Below are 19,576 nucleotides of genomic sequence, written 5' to 3' on the forward strand. Positions count from 1 at the left end.
GACTCCGACATTCGACATTTTAATAAACATATTAGTTGCCAAACAAAAGAAAGTGGTGGAAGTAAGAAGATAGAACCAATACTGTGTCTTTGTGCGGCCAGGTTAGACATACAGATCTATTATCGCGAGTCGTTTGAAGAAGCTTCAACGTAACTCTCATAAAATGGATATTGCAAGATCTACCGTAGATCAACACTCTTTTGCGATACCAGGTATTTCAATTATTTACTTAGCTATTACGTAAGCATAATGTACAAAGTTTTAAATTTATTTACTTATTTTTCTCTTAAAGAAAATTGTTTGCGGAATTCATTAAGATGTTTGAAAAACGAAACAGCTGCACATATATCTTTAGTTTATGGCTCTCAAAATTAGATTTTTCTCTCACAGTTTTAATTAACTGACAAGTTTCTGCGCATATCCTTAGATGCATAAAATATATTGTATTTAACACAATAATCTAAGAATTGTTTGTATTTTACAAATCTCACGCGCAATTACCATAACGATTTCCATTTCGATATATTATTTTCTGTCATGTACTTATTACATTAGGGACTAGCAAACCAAGACAGGTGTACATGCTAAGAATATATTATAAATTTAAATAAATAACGTACAAATGTTTCGACCCGTAATAAAATCATCTTTAGTGCGCTATAACAAAAACCGTTACTTATAAACCGAGATGAAAGTATCTAGATTATAAAATTTGCAAATTTTGTAATCGTTTATATGGAATTAATGTGTCTGGATTAGGCCTTTTTGTAGAGTCTCTTGATGTGCCATTAAAAGTGGTGGATCTGATGGCTTTCTTGGTAATGATGTTAAAGTAATGATAAAGTGTAGGCTGGTAAAACGTTAAATCAATCTTAAAGAGTTTGTGAGATATATGTGTGTCGATCCATTGTTAAAAAGTAAGTCAATCCGATCCATGACGGTAATGACACATCAAGAAACTCTACAAAAAAAGTCTAAACCAGATCCTTTTGTATTAATTACATATAAACGATATACAAATTCTACGAATTTTTTTATCTGATTAAATGTCATCAACTTAGTAAGTGACGATCTTTGTTACAACGCCCTGAAGATGACCTTATCACAAGTCAAAACGTTTGTCACATTATCTATTTAAATTTGTAGTATATTTTTAGCACGTACACCTGGCCTGGTACATTAGCCCCTCTTATCTTCTTTGTTTTTAATTTTTTGAACTTTAATCTTCTATTACATATTTTTTAATTTCCGCATCTATTTGATTATTAGAAGTGGCACGTGTAATCGATACCAATTTAGATTTGGTTGTGGATTTTAATGAAAAAGTAATTAAAGGAAAAGCGATTTTAACAATAGAAAGGACACCTCCAATTAGGAATATACTGAATATAGTAAGTAGACTCTTTTTATATATCAATCAAAAATATTGACTGGTTATTAATTAATACATGTTATCAAACAATAGTTTTTAGATAACCTCGAACTTGATATATCAAGTGTCACAGACATCGATGGAACAGATTTAGATTTTAAAATTGAAGATCTTGACAGTCAAGAATCTCGAGCAGACAAATCTCTTGGACGTCCATTTCGAATACAGTTACCAAAAGCTGCTAAAGCCGCTTCTTTTGTAAGGTAAATATAAGATATTTTTAGAATAATACTAGCTATAATTAATGTGTAAGCATTGAATACACCTACAATATTTTCAGATGTAAAATTCAAATTGAATATAAAACACGTCCAAACTCTCCTGCATTGTATTGGCTAACACCTGCGCAAACTGCTGATGATTTACATCCCTTTCTATTGTCTAACAATCAGGTAAACTGGCTAAACAAAGACATTTTCGTACATCAACATAGATTATATAAAAGTTTCTATTTTTTCAGCTAATTTACGCTAGATCATGGTTTCCCTGCCAGGATACACCGTCTGTCAAATTTACATACACTGCTAAGGTAAAAATCTAAAAACCAGATAGTATTTGTATGCACTCCGCATTTAATCGCGTTTACATGAAAACATTGATTGATTATTATTGACATTATTAATAAAAATTTGCGAAGAGATAGACTGCACTAACAAAAATAATAAATGTTTTTAAACATAAATGCTTATACTTTCTTAGAAATTGCTTCAGTTAAACTAAAATAAAATATGTATTTAATTTTTATATATAAGATATATCAGTACGAAAACCTTATACAGTTCTAATGTCCGCCCTTTCGCAAGGTATACACGAAAGTCCGGAACTAGATGTACATGTATTCCGACAAGAGATACCGGTACCACCTTATGCGGTGGTTATTGCTGTGGGTTCATTACGGACAAAAAAAACTTAATGAAAGAATAAGTATATTTGCCGAAGAGAACACTTTTCAGTCTACTTATGTCGATAATTTTCGTTACACTGCGATTGAAGACATGTTGAAAACAGCCGAAAGTTTGTGTGGATATTACTTTTGGGGTAAAATATCAACTAAATTTGTTGATATTTGTTATTTCAGTTTATACATTTAAATTTATATATTTAACAAATCTTACCTTTTTATGGATAATCAATTTTTCTCTTATTGTTTATTGTTATTTTTTGTATTATATTTGGAATTATATTTCTAGGTAGATACGATATATGCGTGCTTCCACCAAGTATCGCCCATTTTGAAATAGAATGTCCATGTGTGACATTTATTTCGCCGACCCTACTCAGCGGAGATCTCTCTTGTGTCGTTACGCTTGCTCAGAATATCTCACAGAGCTGGGCAGGAAATTTAGTTACGTGTACGAACTTGTGGTTGAATAAAAGTTTCAGCATTTTTATTTCCAGGAAAATTATACGCAAAATTTGGCATTTTGAAGATATGAGTACGATTGTGCGAAAGGATGAATTAGAAGACATTAGTATGGTAAAGTATTAATTTTGATTAGATAAAAGAAATGGTAGTGAATATAATATTACAAAATAGCAATTATTTGCATTGTACAAACAATAAATCTACACACATCATTCTGCCTTCTTACTAAATTATTTTCTGAAATTATATTACAGGTCGAAACGGGACGTATGCTCTTAGATTATCTAGAAGATATGTTAGGAGGACCCTCAATATTCGAATCATTTCTTAAATCTCTCTTTTTACAATTTGCACACAAAAGCATAAATGTTAACGACTGGGCGGACCACGTGCATAATTACTTTTCCTACGAAAAGGAGGTAACACCTTTTTCATAAATGTGTACTACTACTACTACAGTTTCATCAGTATTTATACAATTAGCATTAGAAATATAATGACTTCTATTATTGTTTTCAGATGTTGGATGGTATGCAATTACACAAGTGGTTTCTTGACATTAGATCTCCACCTAACAAGAATCTCCACTCGCCGAAAATGTCTGCATGGGAGACAAAAAGTTACGATGTAGCAAAAAAGTGGGTCGCATGGGCAGTTAATCGAATGGATAGTACTTCTCATAGAGAAGTACCTGATTATCCTGAAGGATTTTGTGACGCTCAAAAAATAAAATTCTTAAGATACCTAGATAATTGTCATATGATCCTGGACGTGGTCGTACTGAGAGCAATATTACATCAATACGAGTTCGATAGCGAACATACAATGATTGAAATACGGTAAATATGCATGTCTTCATTCAGTTTGATATTCAATTGCTTAATGTAAAACTTACGTATTTCACAGGTTTGCTTGGCTGCTGTTGTGCATTAAAATTCGATTGGCTGAGAAAGTCGAATCAGCTTTGAACTTTGCTACTGAACATTGTTCGCCAAATTATGCATGTCCTATATTTCAACATTTGTACGAATGGGAAGAAATGCGTGAAGAAGCGATTGAAACATATAATCGCAATAAAGGAAAGATGTTGAATGAAACTCAGGAGAAAATCGGCCAAATTCTACACCAAAACTTATAATTATTTTTGCAACAATTAGCCTGATTTTATTTTTAATGGGTAAGTCATTAGTAACCGCAATATATAATTCTTTTACTATATGAAGGAGACTCTTGAAAAATATAGAAATATTTATGAAACTAATTTGGTAGAGACAAATTTCTACACCCCGCGTTTATTTCATTTTCTGAGTTGCAGAGCCAACGATAGGAAATAACTGGATTCACGATGATGCCTGATGACAATTCCCATTGAATCGTCGAATGATATTTAAATTTGTAAAAGTAAATATATCTCTTATATACAGAGTATCATGTAATTAATGTATACAGAAATAACATGTAATTATATTAGTAGTGTGTAATTCATTGTATTAAACATAAATGTATCAGCATAAATCTATAAACTTTATTTTTCTCACAATAGACTACGTATTACTTCAACTAAAATATCAGATCTTGACAAAGAGATCAATTCCTATATAGATATACGTAAATAAATTCTTGATACTACCTGTTTGAATCACGTATGCATACCTCGCATTTGTTGTCCATTCGATGAATAATATTTATTATATAGGGTAAAAATACTAAAAATAGTTATTACCTCATAATCTCAATTTCAGAAAAATTTATAATGTGTATGTTGTTGACATCAATTTTTTAAATAATATTTATAATAGAAAATTAATTTAGTTAGGAAATTAATTTTTCTTTCTTATTGCTTAAAAGACAGCTGTAACATGTATTCGTCGATTTTTCTGATAATCCTATAAAAAATTAATGTTTGTTGGATTTTAATTATTGCTAATAAAATATGTGCGAAATTATTCGATTTGTAGTGGATTTGTGCGCTAGAATTGAATATATTATAATATGAGAGTAGATCAAAAAATAACTTTCTTTTCAACCATATAAAATTACATTTAATGCATTAAAAAACATAGAGAGTAAATCAAAGTTTTGAATTGAAACAACGCTAAAAAGCAATATATAATATATTTGTGTATACGAATGATGAAGGAATTATGTATGCATCATAGGAATTATATATTAATATATGTATGTGGAAAGCCATGGCATAGTAAGCAATATATATTTTGTACACATATATATATAAGAAGCATAGGACTAAAACTAAGGTATTAAGGAACTAACCTTGAAGAATATGCAAAATGTTTATTAACACATAAATGCGTGTATATACGTGTAAAAGTACAATTAACTATTTCTTTACGTAGTTACTTTTAATATTTTAAGACATTTGTTCCAGCGGTTCACTAATTTAAAGGTTCCGCCTTTGGAAAAATTTCGTCCATATCATGTATATAGAAGAGAGATGTTACTGCTTCCTTACGTTTTTCATTTTTTGCTTCCTCATACAGGAAGCTTATTTGTGATGGTGGGAAAAATTTTTTTGAGATTTTGATGGAAATAGGTTTAGAATGTTCCCAAATGTCGAGAAATCACATCAATAGAAAATGTCCGGAAGTACGTGTGTGTGTGTGTGTGTGTGTGTGTGTGTGTGTGTGTGTGTGTGTGTGTGTGTGTGTGTGTGTGTGTGTACGGATTTTTGTACAATGCATCTACTTCTAATAGCCCAGTCAAATGGGTATTTGATAAGGAAATAATACTACCAGCGCTGTAACTAGCGTGGAAGTGTGTCTTTTGGGGTTGTAATAAAGATACTAAAAGCCCACCCCTGTACCATTGTCGTAGCAAAAATGGGGGTGCAAAAAAGTCCAAAAAATTGGTTTTTTGCCAATAACTCAAAAAGTATCGCAATTAGAGGAAAAAGTGAAGACGTGAAACTTGTAGAGAATGAAATTTCACACAAAAAAGGTCTATACAAAAATTTTGTACGACCAATTGCAGTCGATCTAGATTTTTTTGAAATAATACGTATTTTATGAACCGAATTTTTACCACAAGTATATGAAATAGGGATAGAATTTTCCGAGGAGTGCTATAGAGTGTGTAGTTTTTCGTTACCGATTTCTGGATACCGATAAAAAATGCGCGACGCGCTCACGTGTTTTTTAGGACACACTTCCACGCTAGTTACAGCGCTGGTAGTATTATTTCCTTCATTGGCCAAAATTTCAGCCCATTTGACTGGGCACCACACTGCCGCCTTGTGTCTTATGTTTATCTTATTCACCTGATCGACGATAAAGAAAAATCTACGACTTAACTCAACTGTGAAGCGAAATGTCCATTCGGATGATGAAACTCTACTAGGTCTCTAGTCAAAATATCATATTTGTTTCTTTATCAATATTAAATTGTTTAAAAAATATTTGACGTTTTTTGCATTATTTTTTTTGAACTGTAAAAACTCATTTACCCAAATGTGTGGCAAACGGTCATTTATTTCATAACGTTCATTATTTATCAATCATTTATTTTATAAATTTTAGAAACTTACGCCAGAACGTTCAGTAAAACAATAAGTATTTTTCGTTAAAATTGACGCTTTCCAATATTTTATACGGCGAATGCGATCGCACGAGTTTGCATATCTTTTGTTTCCATTGTTATAAACATTTGTACTGAAACATCATTCTATTTGATATATTTTTGTTGCGAGACATTTATAATAACGTTTGAAGATATTACAACAAAATGAGACGCGAATAAAAATATGACAATCCGAGTCACGGTGATCCGTCACGGTAATCATTCTCGAGTAAACCTCTGGTCAGGACAAGTGAAGAATATTGTCACATTGCAACGAATGATCCTATTAGCTCCATTTCGCCACACTAACATGATGAGAATTTTATTTCGATTTAAAGAACATTCTTTCGATAAAAAATCGTGGAATAATTTTCGTCTCAATCTCCTCGTGTTGCGTTATTCTTTGATATTGGAAAGATAGTCGTCGGTTATTTCAAAAATTAATATTCGAACTTTAATCATTTTTTAATCGCAAACATAATATTTTAAATTCTCTTAAGGGGGTATATATATCATCTCTGAGGCCTAAAAATGATACCTAACTTTGGCAATTTATTTAAGGAGAATAATTTACTCAATCGAAAACTTTTTATAAGGACTTTATTACATAAACCTTAAAGTGCAAAAAAATATTAACATTTTTTTTATTTTACAAAATGGTGGTGCCTTGGCCGCATCGCCGAGCTTCTTTTTTAAATAGGCGCTCCCACGATATACATATATATCGTTATATTATTATATATTGTTACATAATACAGAATTACAGTATAAATCGTGCGTTAAGAAAAATAAATCTTTATCGTGCGAATTTGATTTGCCAAACGTAACAGTCAACTGTTTATGCGGTACATGAAAGTCACTTCATACTCTAACAAATAAACAGTATGTTGTTAAACACGAGAAGATCTAAACGTTGAAGGTAGGACAGTAGGAGATCAGGTGGAGAGGGAAGAGAGCGAGCGATATTGTTCTTGATTTGATGGATATAGTTCTATTGTCGATACGCATTTGGAAAGGTTCACACAAATTTTCAAATGGATCTGTCACCTAGAGAAGATCGGAATTCTTATTCGAGACCAGGTATATGTTAATTACATAATTATTTATATAAGTATAATATTAAATATTACACATTTATTTTCGTTATGTTTTCTCAAGACAATAAAACACTGATATCGGCTAATTATAAGTTTATCAGCATTGAAAGGCGACGCTGTCGTTCGTATCTCCAAGTTTTTAAATATAATCCGCACAATTTTTTAAATTATGCCAATGTTTCACTGTAGCATGGTCATTGTTTCTTTAAATACAAAAAATATATGTTACATATTTTTCATAACACTATTGAAATTTCTCTACTAAAACTATATCCTATATATGTATAGGGTTTTAAAATTATATTTGTAATTGTAATATATTATATTTCTTGACACGTACTTATAATTATTACTAGCGTTTCGGCCCGCGCTTCGCGCGGGTTTCAAAGCTAGCGCGTGGAACTCAAAGCTAGGAAACTATAGATCTATATGAGGAAGCAATGTGCAAGTTTCTACTTGCACACTTAAAAGCAATGTGCAAGTTTCTACTTGCACACTTAAAAGCAATGTGCAAGTTTCTACTTGCACACTTAAAAGCTATGAGGAAGCAATGTGCAATTTTTTACCTGCACACTTTTTTATTATCCTAAAACATCATTTTTTGAAGTCTCAATTATTGAGATTTGAGATGTTCTAACTGTCCCCCTTAGAAATAGATGAAATAGTGAGTAAACTAAGGTTTAAAGTTAACCGACGTTTGTCACGACAATAGATTTCCTCGTCACCCATGAGGTACTATTGTTGACGCGTTTTTTTTTAAGTGGTTTCCCCTGTAGGCCTAGTCCACTAAAAAATAATATTTGGATATAATCGAATTTTTATGATTATAACTATAACAGAGAAGAAAATAAAACTATATGTATTATTATACATATACTCTTAGAAACAGAGTAAAAAATTTAGAATATTTTTTCTATTTTTTTATTATATTTTTTACTGTATATGTGTAGTACATATAAAAACTCGATCATTTTCTAATATTATTTTTTACACACTCGTCTTTGTGACAAATATGATGTCTTGTTCAGACACGATGCCTTGTTTAAACACGATCGAAATTTATCCTTTTTTTGAGTTGAAGTACCTTCCGCTTACCTGTTCTTATTAGCTCTCATAAATTAAGGATATATAATATTGTTTTTTACCGGCTGAAATACTCACCGCTGACCCGGCATTATTGGCTCTCCTCTAATTTTTTTGCATGTCAATTTACAAAATTTCTTAATATACAACATTTTTTGTAAAAGATTTTAAATTTCCCTCAATAAGATGTCCTTGATTGCTGTTTTCATCGACTTTAACTTTGACACTATCCCTTTTAGTTGCTCTTGAGAATGCTACATAGAGTTGTCCATGAGCAAATACGGGTTGTGGCAGATAAATCCCAACTTTTTCTAAAGTTTGTCCCTGGGATTTATTGATTGTCATAGCAAATGCCACTCTAATAGGAAACTGTCTTCGTTTGAGCTTAAACGGGAGTTCCGAGTCATTTGGAAGGAAATCTATCCTTGGTAAAAAGACAATCTGACCTCTGGCAGGGCCAGTTAGAACCTCCGCATAAATAAGATTAGGTTTCAAATCAGTAACAATAAATCTTGTGCCATTGCATAGTCCTTTCTTTGTATTCAAATTCCTTAACAGGATAATTGTAGCACCGACTTTTATTTTGAGTTGATGAACTGGCATCCCAGAAGGTGTCACAGAGTTTAAATACGTGAACTTATATATTATTTATGTGACAGAAATTTAAACAGACAATATATATTTTATTTTAAATAAAATATAACATCTATTTTATATTTCTTTCACAATAATAAGTATAATCATTATGTATTTTGTCTATCAATATAAATATATAATTTACATATATAACACAATAAAAACTAATCTCAACTTCTCAAAATCAGACGATTGTGTTTTATAATATAAATATAAAGCACCAAGAAAGGAGGTAATAAATAAAAATAATGTAAATATATGTTTTTGTTGCTACATTAGCCTTTTATTTTCTCTTTATATCTCTTTCTCACTCAATGTTAATAAATGTTATCAAAATACGTAACTGTTAAAATCGTCTAAATTATCAAAAGTATATCAACATAATAAAATATACGGTTATTATTTTAAAAATAAACAGTCTTTCTCTTAAAAGAATTATTATATATTATAAAGAATTGTTATATGTGTGAAAAATATAAGTGTGAAAATAAAAATATATTCTATACACATATATAATGCACATTATGCACGTATTGCACATATAAAAAGTAAATAAAACTAATCTTTGTACTATTTATAAAACCTTTAAAATAGTTTTTATCTTTTGGTAATTATAATGTTTAGTGTTCATCATTTGATGAACACTCATCATTCAGTTCATCACTTTCCGAATTATCTGACGATGAGTTTGAACTTAATGGGGGCGTTTCCTCCTTTCGACATTTTTTTTTCTTTCCTAAAACAAATAACAAGAGATATCATTACATACGAAGCGCATTGAAAAAAGGATAAAGTTCAGATTGCAGAAGATGCACAAAATATATGCATATATACATATAATAGTCATTAATATATATAGATACTCTTTTCCATGGGTCTCTGTTGAACTAATTTCTATTTCTATTTCAATTAATGTTATATATGTATATAAGTGTGTGTGTGTGTGTGTGTGTGTGTGTGTGTGTGTGTACATACATACATACTTATACATATATACTTATATACATATATAACATTAATTGAAATAGAAATAAAAATTAGTACCCACAGAGACCCACGGAAAAGAGTATGTTGCAATTATATTAATAACTATTTTAATCATAACATAGTCAATTAGAACACTCAAACAATTTGTATATATGTAATAAATTATCACATTAGAAAACTTCCACATTAAAAGAAAAGAAATTTTTTATTGACTTTTAAACTTACTCAGATTTTCTTTGTGCTCTTTGTTTTGCATGTTTTAACCATTCTGCAGCAACAGAAGAAATTTGCTCACACGTAATATCTTGATGTCGCATTTGAACAACAACTGAAAATTATAAAGCAAATGTAAATGCTAAAAGAAACAACAGTGAGTACAAATATTTTAGTAAAAAAATTTATTTATTGCTTTTGTATAGATAGATAAAATTCAAATGAATTTCAAAAAATTAAAAAAACTTGGTCAAATCTAGCATTATAATACACAGCAACAATAATTCAAATTCGCAAAGTATATACAAATTTTGTGAAATATAGAATTTGAAAATATTCAAAAAGTTAATATAAAATATGTTACATTTTTGTTGGCGAATTTTTATGTTTTCCGGGCGTAACTCCGGTTCGCCAATTGGCGTAAGATGCCGGGTCGACCCCGACAGAGATCCGACGTGCGGTTTGAATGAGACACTTGATTTGGGAGGAATGCACAAATATCGTTTAATTGTCAGGTTAATACAAATGCTGGTTGACGCGCTCTCATTTGAGCACGACACTCGGCGCGCACGTGATTCGATGAGCGCTGGTCACGTGATACGAAAGTGTTCGTAGAGCGCGGAGGCGATGGCAATTAAGACGCGCAATGTAGCTTGCACGCGATGAACGCACTTGAGGCGTTATACAGCAGTCGCACTTGTTCGTAACACAAGACGCGAGAATGTTCACAAAAGTCGGCTCGATCACGATGATCGAGCGCACAATGGCGAGGCACGCAGGGTGACTTATACGCGAATGTTCACTGCTCGCGGAGGCGAGAGCGAATTGCAGCACGCACGAACGGCGCGATAATTAGCGGTGCTCTGACAGAGCAGTAAACTCGGATGCACGACGGTATTTTTGAGACCGCGTGAACCGGGGTACGTTAACGGAAGCACGACGGTATACGACCTCGTGAACCGGAGTACTTTTTGCTACTGACCGCGAACTCTCGTGTTTCGGGAGCTTTCCTTTGCGCGACGCGTATCGACCAATCACCTGCGTTTCCGGGATCATGCGATCACGGCATGACAGGATCGATACGTGCCGCGAGAGACTTCGCGGTGAGGGTTGACGGGGGGAGCGGCGCGAAATCCCTTCGTTCGGAGGGCGACTGACGGATGGCGTTACCGGTACGGTATTGATCCGCGATCGCGAGAAAATTACGGAACAATTTTTATTATAACAATTAACTTCATATTTTAATAATAAACTTTTCTTATAAAATATTTTTGAGACAATGTCTTTATATCTTTTGTGTCATGAAAACTGAAAATTCTTAAGCATACGAATTCATATTATGTATTAACTGTTAATAATTAACAAAATGTCTGATAAGTGTTGCTACAATACTTTTTCCAATAAAATTTTTCCAATAAATATCTAATATGAGCACTACACGTGCAAAATATTAATTTTGACTGCATGCTTGTACAAACAAATAATGAAAAATTCATGTAAAATATAATTTCACATTCTGCCCCTTTTACAGTTATTAAGCATGTTTAGATCAATATATATGTATAATAATGTGTATATGTAAAAGTATTTCATATCAACAAAATAAAAAAAAGTAAAAAGAAATATTTTTTAACAATTTCTAGGTTAGGTTAGATTAAATAATGTATGAGGACACAGAGAGGACACTTGCCAAAAGATTAAAGAGTAATAAAGCAAGAAAAAAAATATAATGCGTGAAAAATAAAAAGTATAATTATATAAAAGCATAGAAAACAGTTACTTACATGTTTGGTGTGTTCTTCCACACTTTCTTATTCTTCCTTTATAGATTTCGTCACTCTGATTAGCGAAATTGCCAAAACTAAATAACATAAATAAATTGATGGTAACATATGAAATTTTCTTGACACAGAAACACATTTAAATTTATAGAAGAATGATGGATAGATATTTGCACACTTACTACATCAATGGATTCTGCACACAAAATGCTGAAACGTTTGCCATGCGGCAAGAAGCGAACGCAGTATAGCCAATCAACGCGCACGCGCGCGTGTGGCTTTTTAACCTAAATTCTTTTGTACGTCGCGGCAACGTGTAAAAGACGTAACTTATTTTTTTGCGACTTTGTGACCAATATAGCACGTTTCTTTTACGTCTAGTGCCGGCAGGGTTGTGTTCCGGCCTTAACTGATCCATGGTTATGTAGTCCATGGTTATATAGGGAGTTTTCCAGCAAGCGACACAAGTCGACACAAGCATCGTTCTATCTTTCTTTTTTGGTAATGAGTAACAAAGATAAAACGATACTTTTGTCGACTTGCGTCGCTTGCTGGAAAGCTCCCATAGTCAAGAAGGGCAGTCCCAATACATGGTTATAGAGTCAGTTAGGGAGTGCATCAACAGCTGCATGTTCCAACATCCCTTTTTTTCATGATTTTTTTTATTTTATACGGAAAAAATCAAACTTGTTTGCTGATAAACAGTAAGTAGTACAAAAATCGATAAAAATTAGTTTCTTTGATTAATTTTATGTTTTCAAGTTCAATTTTCGGAGCAATTTAAATTTTGCAATTTTTTTCTTTGATGCTCCTGCACGTGTGCTCTGTGTTCTTCTATCACGTGATGGTAGAGGAACATTAAACTCAAACTTGAGATCACGTGCTCGCGATCTCAAGTTTGCAAAGAAGCATTTCTTTATTAAAAGAAATGTTAAAAACTGTTTTTTCTTTAAAATATTCAATTAGTTAATAATAAATTTTAAACTTTTTTTCATGGCAAATAGTACTATTAGATGAAACATTAATCCCAGTAAAATTTCAAGATGAGCATAGGCACGGTTCCGAAGATACAAGGGGGTGAAAATGTTGATTTCCAGTCAGGGTATGTATTGCATAAGGAAGAATGCGTGGCTGAAGTTCACGTATTATTGAGGGTATTTTCTGTCGAATGGATCATCTACGATTCATTGTTCAGAGAATGAACGATCTACTATTCGCTGCTATTTCATTTATGGGGAGGGGGGGTGCTTTATAAAGCACCCTGAAAATACGTTCCCTATTAATCACTGACCAAGTCTTTGAAGCAATTCAATTACCGAGGAAATACTCAAATTGAAAGATAGAGTCTCGCTACATGACGCACTCACAAGTTCTCTCGCAGTTCTCTCGTTCTTCTTTCATGGATTATATAAGAAACCATCACTTTCACCCCTTCATATCTCGGGAACCGTGCTTATGCTCATCTTAAAATTTCTCTGAGATTAATGTCCCATCATATGGTACTATTTGGCATAAAAAAAAGTTTGAAATTCGAAGTCAAAAATTGAGCGAAAAAACAGGTCTTTTTGCCATCACTCTTTAATTTTTATCTGCAGACAGGAGCACGCTATTATCTAACCTCAATTTCTCTTGCTTCCTCATAGAGGAAGCTTTGTTTTTATAATCTTCGTATATGGACCTTTGATCGCATATAATTTAAAGCTAGGTCTAATCAACCAACTTCTTTTAGATTTCGATGCCAATGTGTTCAGAATGTTCTAAAACGTCGGAAAATTGAACAAAGACAGAACTCGACGCAGGTGTGCACCCGAGTAAAGTTTCCGAACGCAACCTAAAAGGTTGCAAGACATTGGCCGCGTATCGGACCTCTTCTTCTTCCTTACGAGCCATTACCCAAGAAAGAAGAAGAGGTCCGATACGCGGCCAATTTCATATGTTGCAGTGATCGGCAAAAAAAATTTTTATTATTTATTTTTTAAATCTAAAAGCAATCATTAATAAGCCAAAATACAATATTAAGTGCCAAAAAAAGGCAATAGAAACAGGGAATAGGAACAGAATGCATTGATACACGGCTTCCGATAGGTTGAAAATCTACATTCTGTTGCTATTCCCTATTCCCTATTGCCTGTACCTTTGTATTGTGTTCCGGCCTTAACTAGTCCATGGTTATATAGTCAAAAAGGGCAGTCCCAGTACATGGGTTATAGAGTCAAGGGAGCGCACCAACAGTTGCATGTTCCAACATCCCTTCTCTTTCATGATTTTTTTATTCTATACGGAAAAAAAATCAAACCCGTTTTGCTGATAAACAGTAAGTAGTATAAAAATCGATAGAAATTAGTTTTTTTGATTAATTTTTTGTTTTTAAGTTCAATTTCCAGAGCAATTTAAATTTTGCAATTTTCTTTTTGCTGCTCCTGCACGTGTGCTCTGTGTTCTTCTATCACGTGGTGGTAGAGGAACATTAAACACACGTGCTCCCGATCTCAGGTTTACAAAGCATTTCTTTATTTTAAAAAATGTTAAAAACTGTTTTTTCTTTAAAATATTCAATTAGTTAATAATGATATGCATATACTATTAAAATTAAATTGATTTTAAAGTACACAAAACACGTGCTTGAGATATTTTATATTTTACAAAGAACAATTTTATTATTTTAAAAAATTTTGAAAAACTTTTTTAATTGTAATAATAATAATAATAATATATATGTTTAATTATTTAATAATAACATATATGTTGTTAAAATTTAATTTTAATCTGCAAACAGGAGCACGTGCTATTATCTAACCTCAATTTCTTTTGCTTTTTCACAGAGGAAGCTTTGTTTTCATAATCCTCGTACATGGATTTTTGATCGCATATAAAGCTAGGTCTAATCAACCAAGTTTTAAGTTTTCGATGCCAATGTGTTCAGAATGTTCTAAAACGTAGGAAACGCGCGCGCGTGTGTGTGTGTGTGTGTGTGTGTGTGTGTGTGTGTGTGTGTGTGTGTGTGTGTGTGTGTGTGTGTGTGCGCGCGCGTGCGGATTTATCTATAACTCAAGAACTAATCAACCAAATATTAAAGAATTATGTATGAAATAGAGATAGAAAATGTAGATATTTTAATTGGAATAAATTTTGAACGGTTTTAATTTGTTTTCGTCTAACGATAACTTGTTAATCAATTTTAAATTTTGAGCTCAGAGTAAGATAGACTTAAATTTATATTTAGTCTCTCACGATACTTCATATAGACGAGACGCTGATCGAGATTTCTTTTCTTTTTCTTTTCAGGTGATATAACCATCGATTATCGCAATTCGTTTGAAGAGGCACTACAACGTCACTCTCCAAAATGGATATTTTAAGATCTACTAAAGATTCACATTCTTTTGCGTTACCAGGTATTTCAATTATTTAATTAGCGCTGCATAAGAATAATAAAAATACTTAAATTTACTTATTTACTTCTTAATTTCTTAAAGAAAATACCATAAAATAAGGTGCGGAATTCATAAATGTTTGAAATCAAAACAGCTACACATATACTCGACTCTATAGTAACGTATAGTTTTCAAAATTAGATTATTACCTCACAGTTTTTATTAACTGACATTTTGTGCATCTTTTTAAATGTATAAAATATATTGTATCTTGCATAACGGTCTGAAAATTGCTTGCATTTTACAAATAATATATTACACGCAATTACCATAATAATTTTAATTACAATATATTATTCTTGGTCGTGTATTTACTTGTTACATTTATATATCATTACTTATTACTTATACTTTTTTTTATCTTCTTAATTATAAGAATTGGCACGTGTAACCGATACCCATTTAGAATTGATTGTGGACTTTAAACGAAGAGTTCTTAAAGGAAAAGTGATTTTGACAATAACAAAACTACCTTCAATTAATCAGATTGTAAGTGAATATTTCCTTTTATATTAAGTAAAAATTTTGACTGCAGATTATTAATATGTAATATCAAATAATTAGATTTTGGATAATCTCGGACTTGATATATCATGTGTCACTAACGTGCTTGATGGAACACCTTTACATCATCATCATGTTGTAACTAATTCTGCTTTTGGAAGTCCATTTTGCGTAGATTTACCACCAACTATCGGCACTACTTATAACCCTGAGTAAATATATAAGATATTTTTAAAGAAATATATTGATAAAAGTTATTGATGTAAGAATTAAATACAAATACGATACTTTCAGATGTAAAATTCAAATTGAATATGAAACAAGTCAGAACTCTCCTGCATTATATTGGCTAACACCCGCGCAAACTGGCTTTGGTAGACATCCCTTTCTACTGTCTAACAACAAGGTAAACTAACTAACTAATCAAACAAAGATATTTTTCTATATAAATGTAGAGTGTATAAAAATCTGTATTCTTTCAGCTAATATACGCTAGAACATGGTTTCCTTGTCAGGACACTCCGTCTGTCAAATTTACGTACTCGGCTAAGGTAAGAATTTGAACACAATATTTTATATGCTTCCAGGATTTATTTATTTACATAAAATTAATGACATTTGATTGATTATTATTGACATTATTGATAAAAATAATAAAATTGCGAAGAGATAGACTGCATTAGTAAAAAAAGAACTAAATGTTTTTGAACACAAATGAACACAAATCTATATTTTCTTAGAAACTGCTTCAGTATAACTAAAATAAAATATTTATTTAATTTTTATATTTGGATGTTTTATTTTTAGATTTCGGTACCAAAAAATTTTTCAGTTTTAATGTCCGCACTTTCGCATAATAATGTAGACCGCGAGGATCCGCAACTAGACAAATATGAATTCCGTCAAGATTTACCTGTATCATCTTATGCGGTGATTATTACTGTGGGTTTATTACAAACGAAAAAACTTAATGAAAGAATGAATATATTTGCCGAAGAAAACATTTTTGAGTCTACTTATATCCAGAATTTTTGTTCAACTCTGATTGAAACCATGCAAATTGCCGAAAGATTGTGTGGTTCTTATATGTGGGGTAAAATATTGACTAGATTTTTTTATATTATTTACTTAAATTCAATTAAATTTAAATTTCTTTAAATTTTTTAAAATCATTTTGATATGTTTATTTAAATACGAATAATAAATTTTTGTTTTTGTGTATTATTACACTGCAAACCCAAGTGTATTAATTTTAGCTCTTCATACACATTTCTTGCCATTTTAAATCATGTCATTTAACACGATTGAACATATTAATTTTTAATTTTACACGATTATGCGTGTTAAATGACGCAATTCAGCACATAAAGAAATGTGGAAAGGAGCTTCAGTCAAATGTGTCATTTTTAGGGTCAGTTTCACAAAAGTCGATTAACTGTAACCTTCAATTAAACTCACTCTTCATCTCTTTCTAAGGGGGACAATTAGAAAGAGATGAAGAGTGAGTTTATAATCGAAGGTTACATTTAATCGACGTTGGTGAAACTAGCCCTTGGTAATATCTGTGTAAAAATAACACACTTGGATTTGCAGTGCAATCTTTCTTTTGTTTACTTGTTATTACATTTAAAATAATATTTCTAGGTAAATACGATATATGCGTGCTTCCACCAAGTATCGCCCATTTCGAAATAGAATGTCCGTGCGTGACATTTATTTCGTCGACTCTACTTGGCGGAGATCGTTCTTATGTCGGTGATTCGCTTGCTCGGAACATCTCACAGAGCTGGGCAGGAAATTTAGTTACGTGTTCAAATTATGAACATCTGTGGTTAAATAAGAGTTTGAGCATTTTTATTTCCAGGAAAATTAAACGCGCAATGTTGTATCATGAAGACATAGATGTTTTTCTTCAAAGGGAAGGAGCGAAGAATCTTAATAGTTTGGTAAGATATTCATTTTGACTAACAATAAGTAAAGAAATAAAGTAATAAATAATGTCACCAGTTGATAATATTTTGTATGCACTATAAACGTGTACACCCAATTTCTGAATTCTTACTAGATTATCTTCTCATATTGTATTGTGTAAATTGTATTGTAGGTCCGAGAACCCGCAAATGTCGCTTTGCTAAGATGCTTATTATCCAATTTTCAATTCACCTCAGTGTTACCTCATATAATCACTAAATATGTGCCTTACGAGAGGGGATATTTTCTCTTATGTCATCTGGAGAATATATTAGGAGGACACACAGTATTCGATCCATTTCTTATTTCGTATTTTCGTAAATTTGCATACGGAAGTATAAACACTAAGGATTGGAAGAACTACTTGTATGAATATTTTTCTAACAAAAAGGAGGTAACATCTTTTTTATACATACAAACTACAGTTTTATCAGTATCTATATGTTTAACATTAAATAATGACTTTTTTGTTGATTTCAGATGTTAGATGGTGTTGAATGGCACTTCTGGTTTGGTGACACTTTTTCCACACTTAACTCACCCCATTTGTTGCAAATGTTCTCCTTGTGGGAACATAAGTGTTTCAGCATAGTTAAAAAATGGATCAATTGGGATAATCGTGTTCATAATATACCTCCTCCTGTGACAGCAGGCGATAGGAACCTCTGTAACGTTCAGAAAATAATATTATTAAACGACTTACATTCTTTTCATTTGTTTCTGACCATAGAAAAACTGGATCGTATTTACCATCATTTCTTCCGCGGTACCATAAATGGAAAAATGCGGTAAATATGCATATCCTCATTTAAATTGATTCGCAATTGCTTAATGTAAAGTGCATCACGTATTTCACAGATTTCTTTGGTTGCTATTGTGCATTAAAGTTCGATGGGCTGACAAAGTTGCACTAGCTTTGAACTTTGCTACCGAACATTGTTCGCCAAATTATGCATGTCCTATATTTCAACATTTGTACGAATGGGAAGAAATGCGTGAAGAAGCGATTGAAACATATAATCGCAATAAAAAAAAGATGTTGAATAAAACCCGGGAAAAAATAGGCCAAATTCTACACCAAAACTTGTAATTATTTTTGCAACAATTAGCCTGATTTTATTTTTAATGGGTAAGTCATTAGTAACTGCAATATATAATTCTTTTACTATATAAAAGAGACTCTTGAAAAATGTAGAAATCTTTATGAAACTAATTTGGAAGAGACAAATTTCTACACCCCGCGTTTATTTCATTTTCTGAGTTGCAGAGCCAACGATAGGAAATAACTGGATTCACGATGATGCCTGATGACAATTCCCATTGAATCGTCGAATGATATTTAAATTTGTAAAAGTAAATATATCTTTTATATACAGAGTATCATGTAATTAATGTATACAGAAATAACATGTAATTATATTAGTAGTGTAATTCATTGTATTAAACATATAAATGTATCAGCATAAATTTTTAAACTTTACTTTTTTTACAATAGA

The 19,576-nt window shown here is 31.8% G+C and overlaps 2 protein-coding genes and 1 long non-coding RNA gene across 3 annotated transcripts; 2 read left to right on the forward strand and 1 right to left on the reverse strand.

The window, feature by feature from the left end:
- Positions 1 to 2,259: 2,259 nt before the first annotated feature.
- On the forward strand, positions 2,260 to 4,313 carry LOC139785092 (leukotriene A-4 hydrolase-like). The gene is made up of 6 exons (XM_071724248.1): positions 2,260 to 2,446; positions 2,623 to 2,909; positions 3,053 to 3,217; positions 3,318 to 3,637; positions 3,705 to 3,975; positions 4,114 to 4,313. The coding sequence occupies exons 1-5, from the start codon at positions 2,260 to 2,262 to the stop codon at positions 3,934 to 3,936; spliced, it is 1,191 nt and encodes a 396-aa protein (XP_071580349.1). The 3' UTR covers positions 3,937 to 3,975; positions 4,114 to 4,313.
- Positions 4,314 to 9,610: 5,297 nt separating this feature from the next.
- Positions 9,611 to 12,148, reverse strand: LOC139785091 (uncharacterized). The gene is made up of 3 exons (XR_011721797.1): positions 10,755 to 12,148; positions 10,403 to 10,505; positions 9,611 to 9,926 (listed from the first exon to the last, which is right to left on the reverse strand). It is a non-coding gene; the product is annotated as an uncharacterized lncRNA (long non-coding RNA).
- Positions 12,149 to 14,380: 2,232 nt separating this feature from the next.
- LOC139785084 (leukotriene A-4 hydrolase-like) lies at positions 14,381 to 19,541 on the forward strand. The gene is made up of 12 exons (XM_071724243.1): positions 14,381 to 14,485; positions 15,457 to 15,566; positions 15,982 to 16,094; positions 16,170 to 16,321; positions 16,404 to 16,515; positions 16,592 to 16,660; positions 16,917 to 17,202; positions 17,754 to 18,055; positions 18,214 to 18,474; positions 18,561 to 18,868; positions 18,939 to 19,209; positions 19,348 to 19,541. Exons 2-11 carry the CDS (start codon positions 15,518 to 15,520, stop codon positions 19,168 to 19,170), a joined length of 1,884 nt encoding a protein of 627 aa, XP_071580344.1. The 5' UTR covers positions 14,381 to 14,485; positions 15,457 to 15,517; the 3' UTR covers positions 19,171 to 19,209; positions 19,348 to 19,541.
- The last annotated feature ends 35 nt before the right edge of the window (positions 19,542 to 19,576 follow it).

The sequence above is a fragment of the Temnothorax nylanderi genome, unplaced genomic scaffold (assembly GCF_030848795.1).
Source record: "Temnothorax nylanderi isolate EJ_2023f unplaced genomic scaffold, tnyl_v1.0 TNYL_tig0736_pilon, whole genome shotgun sequence".
Lineage (NCBI taxonomy): Eukaryota > Metazoa > Arthropoda > Insecta > Hymenoptera > Formicidae > Temnothorax > Temnothorax nylanderi.